Here is a 14818-nt window from a genome sequence, read left to right on the forward strand (position 1 = left end):
AATAAAATCAAGCTGCTAAATTCACGAACTTGTGCCACGTGTATCCTCGTATCATTCTCGAGACGAGCTCTTGACCTTTGAAACATGGATGTATGAAAGATGTATGACGACACAGTGGTCGAGATTATCTCTCGAGTGGAACATTGAATCGAGAACCAATGGTGAATGAGAACGAAAATTCTAGTAACTTTGTGTCGAGCGAGCCGAATCTGGCTCTTATCTGATCATATATTCTTAGTAAAGTTCACAAAGGTTATCTCTCTCGTCTTAGTTCGTATAAAGAGCACTACTGTGTTATTGAACGCATTCAGTAGGTTGAGACCAGTGATTGGTAATCAAGTCTTGACAAATTTCATACCATGTTCAAATGGCTCGTTATTTTCCATCTAACCTGTCTGTCGGTCGTTTCGGTAATTTCCCACCACGCCGGATCTTCCGACGGATTCGCAAGGGGTGAGCATAACAAACCATTACCGACAGTATATTCCCACCCCTCTTGTCTTTGCATTCTTCCGGATTCCAGGATTATAATTTAACTTTGTTTTCAGTCTCGAATCTCCCGTCTGGATACATTAACTACCCGAGCTTGGGGGTAGCCTTCAAAGTTCATCGCGAACGACGCAACTGGTCGAGTGCAAAATTGGTGTGCAAAAACGAGGGGGGTCGTTTGGCCGTCATCGACACCCACGAAAAGATAGGATACATAAAATCGCACAAGCCAAAGTTCTCCGAGGTCTGGGTCGGTCTGAGCAGAGAAGACGTGCACTGGATTGCAACGGAGAACCGTAATTTCAATTCTACGTAATTGAGTCCGTCGCCTTTTGTCGGACTGCGGAGTCGCATGGCCGGGAGAAAGCTCTCCAGTTTGTTGGATTTGCAGTGCTTATTTACGATGCAAATGACAGAGAGTGTGGCTGATTCAACTATTTCGCAGACTAATCGAGCTTCACTGAATGCAACTTAAATGGAGCAAATAGCTAAATCCCACCGCGGATGCCGCGTCAGCTTTAATGCGATGCAATCCAATATCGCACGCTTCTATGAACGAACACAGCGCACGTTGTGTGTATACTTATAGACAAACACACCGCACTGAAACCATAATTGCACGCGCAAATCCAGCCAATGATTTTTCCCGGCGATGCTGACGCGGAGTGAAATTTATTACACCATAACTACTGGTCTCTAATTTTGAGTAATGGATTCTGTTTCACTGATCAACCATCCAGCGGAATCGCGACACACGCGTTTACCTTGGGAATCGAATGGTCCGGATTCCTTCGGAAATTGTGCAGCTGTAAACGTTAGAGGTGACGGACTGTGTAATAAGGTTTGTATATGGCGAAAGGCGTTCGCCTGCGAAATACCCACTGCCACAGCCGTGCCGTATCACGTACCAAACATAGTCTAGACTCCGGACCAATAGAGGAAGCCGGAATCTCGAAGGGAACTGTGTCTCCTTTGCGATGGAAGGCAGCGAGCAAAGGAAGAGGGAAGAAGAATATCGAATCGGTATAACTGTTCTCGACTTTTTGTAATTCAATGAGCGGAAAATAGAGACCGACCATCTAACCGAAATGTGTATGAATTGCTTTGGTGTCTTTCGCGTAGTCCGTCGTTTTTGACACCGCTCTTTACATTTCTATATTAAGATTATTCTTTCAATGTGCAGATTATTCCTACCAACCTTAGTCAAAAAGTTATATCTACGGATCCTCCGATTGAGCTGCGTACTAAATAAAGATGCGATGTCACATTACCGAGTCCATTGAATACTGTCGACTGTTGAGCGATGGCCGAGAGATGGTTGGGGAGATGAAAAGGCCGGCAAAGATAATGGCGCGGGATCTATACATTATATTATATACATATACATACCAACTAAGTCCGTATTTTTTAAGTCTTGGTGCGATTATCTCTCAAGCTGCAGAGTGTGGGTGGAGCCAGGGTCAAGAGGGTTATAGATTTCACAAAAGCTTTAGGTCCAAAAGCTCGGACTTTTCTGCGAGCTTCCCAGAGTTTTAAGGGTTTACGAGCCCCACTGGGCATTTCGAGTTTCCACGTGAACGCTTTGAGAGCACCTCCTCACCCCGTACTCTTCTCGGCCCAGAACCAGTACCAACCGACTGATATACTTATACGCGCATCATCTGGATGCTGGGATGGAAGGAGGATGGCGGCTTTTGTCGGTAGTATCTTCGCCGCGCAGGACCACACAATCGCAAAAGCCAGCCACATTTCTTCATTCAGGATTCATTTTCTCCCGGTATTACTCGCTCCTTTATTTCATCCTCCACCGCACTGGAACAAGTATCGATATGTTTTTTTTTTTTTTCATTTTCGGCAAAAGGAATACGCTTTGTCAAAATGTCTGCAGGTATATGCAAGAACCGAATTAGAAATCCCTGCACATATCACTGCAGGATCGATCAACCGGTGAATCGAGACACGTACAACTGTAAGATACGAAGATGAAATCAGATTTTCGAGCCGGTAAACTTCGGGGAATTATCCATTTGGGTCTTCGGGTTCGTGCGAGTCAGGGGTTGTTCCGGAAATGAAGCGAGTCGCGGTCCCCTTCAGTGGCGGTAAATCATACGTTCGAGATACTCTCGGGTAGGGTATATAGGCACTTCCGGTTATACCGAGTGGAAGATTCCGTCCGATCTCCACGGGCGTGGGAGAGTGATAGACAGATAATGACGCAGAGACGGACAGGGTGGAGGGACGTGGCCGTTGTTACGCACCTAGTCTGCAAGTCGTCCCGGTCGCGCAGGGTAAACAGGCAAAAGAGACGTGCAGGGCCGCGGATTCTGGCGCAGAATCGGTGGCGGCGGGTGGCAGATAGGCGGGTATGTTGCGTTCGAAAAGTGCTTTCCATTAGCAGCAGAGCACTGAGCACAAAAGCCACCAACGGCGAGGGTGAATACAGAAGAACCGACAGACAATGGAGGTCGTGTTGGGCTGTTGGTCTGCCCGGCAGCAGCCTGGTTGCCTACATAGCTACTCAAAATAATATCGCGGTTGCCTCATCAATCATAACCCCGGGGTGATGAAAAGCCGCCGTTATAATACTTTGTGAATGGTAGAATCCACGGCACTAAACTTATAAAGTATTATATATGCACCGTTTAAGCCGGGGGTTCCTCGTTGTCTCATCCGTAACCGTATATATACGCAACGTTCTTACTTAATACGTGCTTGCTTGTGCACTTTATTTACACTTAATTTTCACTTCGGCTGCAGTTAATAACAATTTTTCCCTCACAGTCACCGGATACGGAAGCTATCCGCGAGTCGTTACATATTCGCGATATCATCTTGCGCATGGGGGGCGAAAGCTCGTTTCCGTTCGCCTGTCAGATGTTTTGCAAATCATTTATCAAGTCCAAAGCTCTATACCGCGAGCAAAAGTTCCCTCGTTAAAACCCCATGCGAAAACTCGCTGAGCCTTACGCGAGGCTTGCAGTTGAGTAGAAGGAGGGTGCAAAAAACACCTTCCATCTCAGCTCGTATAACATAAAATAATTAACGTGTGTCTGTGTACATACATACATACATACATATGTATAGTATGTACATATACGATACTAATGTCTGGAACCATGCGGTAGAATCCACTAGCTTGCATGGCGATAAAACATCAAGTGAAGAGCTGCTAATTGGCTTGAAAGCTCTGCTGACAACGATCTTTATTTTCACCCGACTCTCTACTTTTCCTCTGTTCAATTTTAAAAATCGATTCACCGCTCAGCGCGCGGTCACTACCAAGGAAAGCTATTAACCTCATTGTGCCCGCCATCGAACCGGTGCAAGCTCCGGACGCTGACTTTTATGAGGGGAATAAAAATGACCGTACATACCGAAAGGTAAATGTAATACCATACACGGACAGAGTGGCTGCCGAGTGTCGCTAATCGGGTGAATGCGAATGGTCGGTGACTTTGGCGCACACACAAAGCCCTTCGGAAAATGAAAAAAAAGCTCGTTCCAAACATCCTGATAAGATGTATAGCGATACGACGTGTTACCTTCGCCCAGGTGGGGTCATGCTTGGTGAGGATTAGCCAAACTTTATGTTAATTCCAAGATAACGAGGTGGCGTTTAACCCTCGTTAGGTAAATATTATTTTGGCCGTTTAATTTCAGTCATTATATAGTTCGTTTCAACCTGCACGCGTTACGTTCACCTTCGTAACGCCCTCTCTTCTGCACAATGCTCGGCAAATACTCACACTCACCTCGAATCTGGCTTTTATCGCATTGTCAGTGCCCGTGTCGCTGTTTTCACCAAGGTATAATTCGCAATCACAGACATGAGGGGCCTTTTATCGTCCGACAGCCTTGAAGGTGACTCGGTGCACAGTCAGCGGTGAAGATGTTGAGATTTTCGCGGAAATAGGATCGCTCGACTCTTGGCTTTGTGTCGGTACGTAATTGGCTTTGGTTTGATTTGATTTGATTACAATTTGTATATATCTACACCGTAATGCGTTCACTTATGCGTATTCCCGTGCACATATTGAGATATCACATCATTACTGGGGTCAATTCATCGCCCCGTCAAAAATAATTTCACATCAAACCAGCAGCCAATCGCAATTTGTTTATGCACAGAGTCCAATCTGCGTATCGATTCGCCGACTCAACTGTAATGTTATGTATGGAGTGGAACAACTTATTGTCAGTCTTTATTTTCGCGGGCGGACCAATTGGGAACTCGGTCATGTTAGATTATAGAATTGACCAAACCTAAAGACCTTATTCAATGGAAGAAAAAATGTTCCAAACACGAAAATAAACGATGCATGTTTGAGCTTGATATCTTCCGCATAATATTCACCTTTCAAACGTACAATTTATATCAAACTCCCTTTTTCTTCCTGCTACAATAATTTACCCATTAGTGGAATTACGTTGTTTTCAGTGAGTGTCTACGCGTAGTGATGAAATTCATATTATACAACTGTGTGAGGAATACACGCACAGTTTTGGTGACATAGCATAGATTCTCTCACTTTATACAGTTTACGTCGAAATTACAGAAAGACCAAACAAGATACAAATACTAATTATCATGTTCTGCGAACTGTGAGGAAAAAATAAAGACCGTTCGAAGAAAAAGATTAGACTGTTGCATTACTTATTGTTAGTTATGAGAAACGATAATCACTATGAAAGTGAACTCGTACAGAACACTCCGAACATCCAGAACGGCATTGAAGAAATTCCGGCAAGAAGAAAACTCCCCAAGAAATTTACTCGCTTGGTTATAAATAACAATACTGGTATGGAAGAAACGTTAGTTTATATGAACTCATCATGCAGGTAATAGTCTTTTGTTGGCATGTTCGATGATTAAAACTTCGTCGAGAGAGCTGTCTCAGACACGTCTTCTTTGCACGGTTATCAACGGGAAACTTCTCGTTATTGCAAACTGCTAACAAAGTCAAGAGAGACTGATCCTTTACCCACGGGCATGCACTTAGAGTACGCGAATACTCAATGCAGCGATTGCATCGCAACATTAGCATGAACGGGACTAGTAATGAACCGCGCTAAAGTGAGAATTCCAGAAATAATCACGACGACAAAAACGTTCGGAGAACTCGCGTGTTTAATTAGGGTGAATATTATCTACCAGAAAACAAGATTAACTTTATTTGTCCAATTGAGATTCCATGTATGTATTGCGACGTTGCAGCACCATATGTCCAGCAATCCCGAATATATCCGACCTCACTGGACAAGGTTAAACGATGGAAATAAAAATTTATTTTTAAATCATCGATGTTCGAAAAGTATCGATGTTTAAAATCGATCATTGCAAAAACAATCGAAACATTGATTATTTCGTAAACGATTTTTTTCTTTAAATTAGATAATTCCCAGTTCATACGTTATTTCATCAATATATTTTCAATCAATATTAAAAATTTATACAATAACACTTTGAAAGTTGCAAGGAGATTGATAGTTTGGGTGCCAGGTTTACTGCAAGAAAATCACAGAATTGTTAATATTTAATGTCATCATCGCGTCTCCTCTGGTCTATAAAAGAATAATTCTTCATTCTATATGAGGAATTTTTTGTGACATCATAGTGTTACCCGGCGAAGAGCCACCACGAATTAGTTTATACGTCTCCGCCAACTATGTATCAACATTTCAAAAAATATTCAGAATTTTACAGCTATATAACCAGCGGAATAAAATAATTACCGTCACTCTTCATCAATCATACCCAGAAAACGCTGTTATACGACTGGTGATCTCCACAGCGATTAAAACGACTTGCAAAGTAAAGAACTTGAAGCGTTGAATTTTTGCGTGATTTCGGTGCCGTTTCGATGTCGTCGGCGTGGGTGATATTTTTATATAAGTTTCAGGAAAATCATCGTAAGTCGATTAATCGAAATTGAAAAACATCGGGCGAAAATATTTGATTGTTGAACACAAAGAATCCACAATTTCGACTGATGCACAAACATCGCCCGTTCCTACAGTCGAGGAGCTTTCACTCATTGTCAGTCACCAGCCTTCGTGCAGTGTACATAGTTCCGAAACCAGCCACTGAGCAGGAGAGAGAGAAAGAGAGAGAGAGAGAGAGAGAGAGAGAGATAGCCACTACTACTTCACTCATCCTATCGAAGCTCAGCACACGTGCTCCGTTTATCAACTTGATTGTGCCAAAACTGCACTCCCCTCCCACACTCCGTTCCTTGTTCTCCTACACACACACACACTTGACGACACACGGATGTTAATTAGAATTAAGGCTCGATGCTATCGGACGGGGCGTGTCCGACCGCCACGCGGGACTCGCCTCTTTGTTATTTAGTTTTTAAGGTTTTCTTTCAACTTTCAAACCTATAATCAATAAGTTTTGCTTCAAAACACACTTGCGTCTCGATCTCTCTCTCCCGCTCCCGATCCGAAAATTTCATACGGGATGATCACTGGTTGCAGTATCTTCGATATGCATGTGCTCGAGAAGGTCACGCGGGTTATCACGTGAGCGTCTTGGTTTACTATAAAGTCAAGCAGAACTGCTACGCGTAGTTAGTTTTCCTCCGAGGAGATAAACGTTTCACTTCGAAAATGTCCGTGGCACTTAGAATGCTGTTTTTGCAGCTAGTCTGCATTTTGGTTGTTTCGGTGACGTCGAATTATCAGGGACCGTATCATTCCTCGTCGGTCACAACGAGTACGTAGAAACAAATTCAGTAGACTGAAAATATTTTAAATTGAAACAGGAAAAGACTCTGGGGATAAAAATTATAACTTCACATCTAATTTCAGCCATTAGTTTACCGGCGGGCTATGTTCACTATCCGACCGTAAGTTCAGCCTACAAAATACATCAGGATGGACTCAGTTGGAGTAACGCAAAGGATGCTTGCATTGCCGAGGGAGGTCGCCTCGCCGTGATTGACACGCATGAAAAAGTTGGAATCGTAAATGGAATCAGGGATCCAAGCACCAACGTGTGGGTCGGTATTGAGAAAAAGAACGACAACTGGGTTACTGCCGACACACGTGAGTATCACACCGTACATCTGAATGGTTTTGCAATAAATTTTCATGTTGAGAAATTGAAGTAGAGAGCAACTTACCAGCCTGCAGAAAAAATTAACTGATCCGTGCTATTCAATTTACCAGAGGCACGTCTGTTCTATCTACCGTGGGGAACGAATCAGCCTTATGGTATCGGGGACTGTGTTGCCGTGAAGAAAAGTGGCACAGGGCTGAAAAACAGGCTGTGCTTCTGGTCGGAACCTTACGTCTGCGAAATTCGTACGGTAATAGTAGCGCCGCACAATAACTATTACCAGCAACCAACGAAGACCGGGCAGTACATTCCCTAGGTATCGACTATGAGAAAAACAGCCATAATTCGAAATCCTCTAGGCCTGGCTATCGAGTAGATATGATTCTTCAATAATTGTGTAACTCGTATAATTGTTGCAAAATAATACCGTTGATATTCTAAATAAAATTACGCTGTTTAATTGACGAACTTGCGCCACGTGTATCCTCATGTTGTTCTCCAGACGATCTCTTGACCTTTGAAACATCGATATATCAAAAATGCACGACGGCACAGCGGTCGAGATTATCTACCGAATTCGACATTGAACCGAGAACCAATGGTAAATAAGAGCGAAAACAGTTATCACTTTGTTTTGAGCGAGTCGAATCTAATTCTTATTTAATCACATGTAATTCGTAGAAAAGTTCACAAAGGTTATCTGTCTCGGTTTAGTTTCTACTATCGAACGCATTCAGTAGGTTGATTTCATCCAAGTGTTCGGGAATCAAGTTGCGAAAAAACACCGGAATGCAGCCATAATTGCACGCGCGAATCCAGCCAATGATCTTTCCCGGCGATGCTGACGAGGAGTGAAATTTATCACACCATAATTACCGGTCTTTAATTTCGAGTAATTGATTCTGTTTCGCTGATCACCCATTCAGCGGTATCACACACGCTTTTACCTTTTAACGCGTTGTTCGTTTACTCGTAACGCCCTCTCTTCTGCACAATGCTCGGCAAATACTCACACTCACCTCGAATCTGGCTTTTATCGCATTGTCAGTGCCCGTGTCGCTGTTTTCACCAAGGTATAATTCGCAATCACAGACATGAGGGGCCTTTTATCGTCCGACAGCCTTGAAGGTGACTCGGTGCACAGTCAGCGGTGAAGATGTTGAGATTTTCGCGGAAATAGGATCGCTCGACTCTTGGCTTTGTGTCGGTACGTAATTGGCTTTGGTTTGATTTGATTTGATTACAATTTGTATATATCTACACCGTAATGCGTTCACTTATGCGTATTCCCGTGCACATATTGAGATATCACATCATTACTGGGGTCAATTCATCGCCCCGTCAAAAATAATTTCACATCAAACCAGCAGCCAATCGCAATTTGTTTATGCACAGAGTCCAATCTGCGTATCGATTCGCCGACTCAACTGTAATGTTATATTACAGACTCGACCAAACTGAAAAACATTTTTCTCTTTTCCTGGCAAATAAAGCCCAGTTTTCTCAACAAAACGTGTAAGTAAATTAGGTAATTGATTCGAGTGAACGTTCCTGCACAGCAGATAAGTTGCCTTGTTGATTCATAAAATGTGACTCAAACATATTTTCTTTCGGCATAACTTTGTTTGCTCTGGTGTAGTGTGGTAAATTCATCATATCGCGTGTCTAATTGTATCCTTATCGCGTATGCGCGAAAAAGGCAAATTTAGTGGTAAAAGGGCGTACAATTTTTTTCACGCTATTCGCTATAAAAGCACTCAAAACGCATGTCTACGCTAAAATTATCCGAACAAATAAATAATGGTAAAAGATCGTATATTTGGTTGATACCGTGTATATTTCATTTATCACATTTATAAATCGTATAAGGTTGCATCGGTCATTTTTGATTATTTTTTCGTAAACGATCCATGCGACCTTACACCATTAGCGAACGTGATTATTCTTCATAAGCTTCGTGATGAAAAGGCATAACCGACGGTACTTGCGACCTGTTACAGTTAATTGATCCATTTTTTTATCTCAACGTTTCTGAATGTATCCTCATGTTTTTCGCGTAAATACAAAGGGGAAAAAGTACGACTTTTTACCTTTACGCGTGGTGAAAGGTCGTACAATATACGTCCTTATACCATCAGACAGGCGACATACCGTACATTAGTAGATATTAGAAAAGACTTTCGATGCTACTTTCGTGCCCTCCTTTCGTGATCGTTCCTGGAATTTTGGCGATTCGCCTCGATATTAATTGAACGAAACTAGGTAAGTACTCTGTGAACGGGAGTGTCAATAATCTTCAACTCGCGCTTCGAGGATTCACCAAGTACACTTTAGATCTCGAGAGGAGTTCGCCTACAAGTTTGCCTGCGGCTAACTTGGGTTATAGTTTCAACTATATTTGATTTAGTTCAAACGGTTCTCTTTCATTTCGGATTGCCTTCCTTCCGATCGTGCAAGGAACAAACTTACGCAATTCCGGGTACATACGATCAGGCTTAATTGGATGATGTTTGTTTTTACAAACTTCCCACGGACTTACCGTTCGAAATAATAATGAGAAAAATAATAAAACGTCGCGCCATCTCGGCTATAACATGCCGAAGTTTGTTTCTCCCCCTTGCTCCGTTACCGCTCCCCTGCCCCCCTCTCCACCTGGATCCCAGCGGTAAGCGTGTTTATTTAATTAACATTTTATCTCCCCTTCAATTGTACCACCACCGGACTTTGCGTCATCTGGATTTTATTCCGCCTTTCCCGCAGCACTGCAGATTTTTTCGACTCCCACGCGAATTCTTTCACCTCTACTCTCCCTCTTCTAGCCTCTTGCAGCCCGTTACAGGATTATCTCGATTGTTTGTTTTTTTTTTCAATTCTTTTCACACGGATCTTCCTCCTCTCACACTCTGATTAAAAATTACTGCAATCATTGTCTTTATTCTCACGCGGGTTAGAATAATTCCCGAAATTACGAGCCGGGGAAAATTCCGGGATCAAAGAGCGCAGCTGAAATTCAGCGTCATCTGCTCGAACACCTCCCTCCTCGATTTCACCTGACTCGCCGATTAATCTGTCTTTCACGCGATACGCGTGCACACTTTCAGGCCGTATCGTCGGGTGAACGGAAAGGACGGGAGCGAGCACAGTTTCATCACTCGACGTCCCGCGAACAACTGAGCTACCTACGGGGGTGGCGCAGGCGCCGGGATCAAGTCGTCGCGACGCTCGCCGGGATGCTTCCGATCCGACGACTAGACCCACCGATCATTATTATCGTCATTATCATTACAACCGTAGGTGCTCCTCCCGCGGTATTATTATCATCGTTAATATCGTCATCCGGCGATCATCCCTGGTAATTATCACCGTTGTCGTTATTATTATCGCTGTCATCAAGCATCATATATACACATACATATACCTAAACACTTGAAAAGTATAAACTAAGACAGCGCGACTGCGCGTAATTTGGAACATCAGAAGCTTCGTGCCCTCGTCGTATCACTGCGTGTTTATCCCTGATTACAATATACATTAGGATGTTTCGGAAAAAAAGGAGTAATTTTTTTTTCCCACAAATAGTTTCAAAAGTTCCATTTAGGTACGAAAACACGCCTGTACCAACATACGTTTTTTCAAGAGCGTTCAATTCTCCACAAAAAAATGTCTGTGCATCTTCTGTACAACGCATCGTTAGCCAGTTATAAAATTCAGAAGGAGCAAAAACGATTTTTCACATGTTATTCTCATGGAAAATAGAAAAATTGGATGCGCAACCTCTTATTGTTAATATTAAGAGCTGAAATTATAACAGGCGTATCTTTATACTTATATGCAACTTTTGAACCTGTTTGTGAGAAAAAAAATATGCAATCTTCTTTTGAAACACCTTAATATCCATACAAGTCTATGCTTTCTGGTAAAACACCTTTTGTATTTTCTGCGAGGGGATTCGCTCTTGAAATACTTCGTCTCTCTCGTTTTCGTTGTTTTTCTCATCGTCCCCCAGCCCAATTTTGCCCCATCTCGATGAATTCTATATTCAGTAACGTATAATTCGAGGGGACAGGTACGATAGGATAAAATTTCGACAGATTTCCGCTTTTTTCACTTCTTCCTACTCCAGGAGTATCTACTTCGTCTTCAATCAATATAAGACGGCCTGACGCCTGAGATAGATTATCGTTGTCGTTAGACTCGAAAATTGCTCACGGACACGAGGAAATCTACACACCGCCACCGCATAAAGTATCCATCCTATACCACCTTTGCCCCAACTTTGACTGAGGTGAAATTCCGTACTCGGTGTGGATAATTGACCTCTGCACGAAGAGTTCGTACAACGTAGTACATACACGTTAGTGGTATTATTATTAATCGTCGAGTCGTATACACACATATACGTATAGCTATAAGTGACCGCAGCAAATGGAATTAAAATTTACCATAACACACACACAGCGAGAGGGGTGGATACCTTTTACAATTAGATAGAGATTCGAAATGCTTAAGCATCCAATAACAAAAGTTGTTTGGTTTTCAGCGCGTTTCACGCCATTTCGGCCCTTTTCAATCAAGCGAAGTGGCAGCGAGATGGAGCGGTAGGTATTGATGTTAAAGTTTACGTATTTCAATGGGGAGTTGAGAAGTTTTCATGTACAGAAGTACAAAGGGCGCAGGTTATTCCTACATGCTCGCACACCCTCGTGATCTGTTGAATTATTGTCAGCGTTGGTCGGACCGGACAACAAACCACGTCAGAACTTTGTTTGAAAATTGTAACGTTATGATTGCAAAGGGCGTGATAAACTTTTGCGTAAATTGGATTCCACCGCGGGTAACCGTGGTGCTGTGACAGGCGTACAATGACGCTCTTTCCTCTCCCCAGAAATGGCATGGAGAGCACTATTTTCGCGCCTGCATAATGCAAACCGAACTGAACAATTGCTTTGATCCCCGTGTGGCATGTACGTATATTACACAGTGTATTTGCGACGCGTATAATTAAAGGTAAAGGACGTACAGCGGTTCTCGTATAAGGACGAACTTTGTATCATATCGCGATAAAACCTAGCTGCATGGAATTCATCCACGACAACAATGTCGAATCAAAAAGGAACAGATCTAATTTTAGTCGAAGAAAAGCTTTACTCGCTTGGGGAAACTGTGTTTACGCTGCAATTTCGCATCCCCAAATTCATCGTATATATAATATATAGATCGCAATTGCCTGGGACGTCTGCAGAGTTAGCGTTGCGCGTTAAAGCGATTCTATACTTTGGCAAACAATCTTCAACGTAGTCGTACTCGATCAATGCACCGAGAAAACACTTCCGTGTCATCCAACAGCTCGCGAGATTAGTTTCTAAAAAATCTTGGATAGTTATTATGGTACTTAGCCTGGTTACTTAGAATTAAGGTACCTACAATTTATCGTGTCTCAGTATTTCCTCGTTGTAATCTGAAAAATTTATATATCTCGGAATTTTTTTTTTATCGGAAGAAGTTGAAAAGCTACGGTATGGTCCGCATTTTCTACAGAGAAAATAGAAAGTCGGAAAAAAACAACAACGCACCCTGATTTTTCCGACTAGATGATGGAAAAAGGTAGATATTAGAGGGAAAAAATGTCTGGGGAGGGTTGTCGTAGCCATCCGGTTAAAGGAAGGGAGCCGAATAGCTGCGTACGTATTTATTCTTATTTCCGAAGCTTCAACTTCGCCAGAATTTTCATTGTACAATTATGATAATATCATGCCGGGGAAGTTTTATAAAAACGGTAGCGTAAAATTTCCGAGTGGCAACCATTAAGACCGTCGTCTTTTTCGGCGATATCTTATTTCTAAATAGTACCTTGTGTAATATATAACAACTCGTCTTGTTAGCATTCGAAATTTAATAAACCGATAAACCACTCCGCGGAGAATTCGTGCCGTATCAGAAACTCGGTAGGACTGATTACTGCCGGTACCGAAACGCTGTACAAAATACATATCAAAGGGCTGAAAAAAGTGTGTATATATAGCAAAGTGAATTATCCTCACGCGCGCGACTCGAAGAAACTTCTTTTGACAGAAACGTCCCGGCTGACGGTTTGTTCAATATTTAATACGTCAAAAATACGTGACAACTTTTTTCTTGTGCATCACGATTTTTCGTTCTACATTTCATCCGTGTGCGCTTCTTGTTCCGATCAATTTTACCGTCTTCAATCGCTTCCCCTCTGATAATATTAGCCATAACTATATCTATTGCAGGAGTTAATTTCGTTCATGGGCTTGTCGATCGATGCAGAATTTCCATCGCCGTATTCCCGCTATTATATGTACGTACACCCACACACGTGTATGGCTGGTACATAACGAGAATATAACAGGAAATTATCGCAGCATCCGTGAACTCGCGAATGTCACGTGCCTCCGGGAATATCTGCATGTTGTAATATTGCAAAACTAATGAATATAATTACAATCACGTACGTATTCAAAATGTAACGAGCCAAGTTATCGCGGCGCTTATAGGTACGTATAACTACGCGCTCGAAGACTCCTATTCCTGCTCCTCCGGAGCGCATTCTCGCACGGTAAACTCGTATAAAACTAATTATTGTTTATATATCGGCATAAGCAGATAATGGGAGCTGCAGAGCTTGCCGGGTGAAGTATTGACTCAATTATAATCCGAGTCGTCGATGCCGTGCTTTAAGTAATGGGAATTTAACGAGTTTATTTCCTGCACTTTGCGATCGCGCGCTGCATGCGTTCCGTAAAACGTTTAAATTACGCCTAAAACTCGGGGGTCGATTGAATTAACGCCAGCAACTGTAACGAGGCGTCGTCTTGTCGTTGGTATAAAACTAACCGACGAATTCCGTAATCGAGAATCATTCTTTTTACTATTGACGTTCTCTGCTTGCGAAGCTCTTGTGCGATTCTATCGAAGTGAACCAATTAGGCCTCGGGAAAATTCGGATAAGTTAGGAATTTGATTCTCTACTGCAGAATGCTTTTCACCGAGCGCAGAGGTCCGCCAGTTTGCCTAGGCTATTCGGTGAGCGGAAATAAAATTGGACTGAATAACAAAAACAGAATCGCTTGATTTCTTCGCGAATTTCAAGGGGGCGATATACGGAGGCACGTGTACGCGAGGAGCTACGGAGCCGATAGAGATTCGGAGTGAAAGGGAGAGAATGAGGGGAGGGAGATGTGATTGAACTTAAATCGATTGGAAAGATTAGAGATAGCCTGAGAATGAGGGGAGAAAAAGAAG

The 14818-nt window shown here is 42.6% G+C and overlaps 2 protein-coding genes and 1 long non-coding RNA gene across 8 annotated transcripts in view; 2 read left to right on the forward strand and 1 right to left on the reverse strand.

The window, feature by feature from the left end:
• LOC124220945 (neurotrimin-like) overlaps window positions 1-14818 on the reverse strand; it is a 232906-nt gene that overhangs the window by 15341 nt on the left and 202747 nt on the right. The window contains exon 6 of one of the 6 annotated variants that reach the window (XM_046630426.2): window positions 1879-2301. Coding sequence is in view for 1 of the 6 variants with exons in the window: in XM_046630424.2 (XP_046486380.1) it covers window positions 10092-10134 (43 nt within the window). In the remaining 5 variants the exon portion in view is untranslated. Of the gene's footprint in view, window positions 1-1878; window positions 2302-4241; window positions 4556-7616; window positions 7742-8499; window positions 8858-10039; window positions 10063-10091; window positions 10707-14818 lie in introns of those variants that run through there. The other 5 variants (XM_046630424.2, XM_046630431.2, XM_046630432.2 and 2 more) reach the window with 5 other exon arrangements.
• LOC124220950 (uncharacterized) lies at window positions 295-1578 on the forward strand. The gene is made up of 3 exons (XR_011177380.1): window positions 295-453; window positions 549-785; window positions 1230-1578. It is a non-coding gene; the product is annotated as an uncharacterized lncRNA (long non-coding RNA).
• LOC124220948 (uncharacterized) lies at window positions 7047-8016 on the forward strand. The gene is made up of 3 exons (XM_046630435.1): window positions 7047-7207; window positions 7303-7539; window positions 7663-8016. Exons 1-3 carry the CDS (start codon window positions 7102-7104, stop codon window positions 7866-7868), a joined length of 549 nt encoding a protein of 182 aa, XP_046486391.1. The 5' UTR covers window positions 7047-7101; the 3' UTR covers window positions 7869-8016.

The sequence above is a fragment of the Neodiprion pinetum genome, chromosome 6 (genome assembly GCF_021155775.2).
Source record: "Neodiprion pinetum isolate iyNeoPine1 chromosome 6, iyNeoPine1.2, whole genome shotgun sequence".
NCBI classification, from domain to species: Eukaryota; Metazoa; Arthropoda; class Insecta; order Hymenoptera; family Diprionidae; genus Neodiprion; species Neodiprion pinetum.

Excerpts from the sequence above, each read along its gene's own strand:
- LOC124220948 (XM_046630435.1), top strand. The coding sequence starts at position 7,102 with ATGTCCGTGGCACTTAGAATGCTGTTTTTGCAGCTAGTCTGCATTTTG. Across the intron at positions 7,208-7,302 it reads TTCCTCGTCGGTCACAACGA|CCATTAGTTTACCGGCGGGC; the intron begins GTACGTAGAAAC and ends ATCTAATTTCAG. Across the intron at positions 7,540-7,662 it reads CTGGGTTACTGCCGACACAC|AGGCACGTCTGTTCTATCTA; the intron begins GTGAGTATCACA and ends TCAATTTACCAG.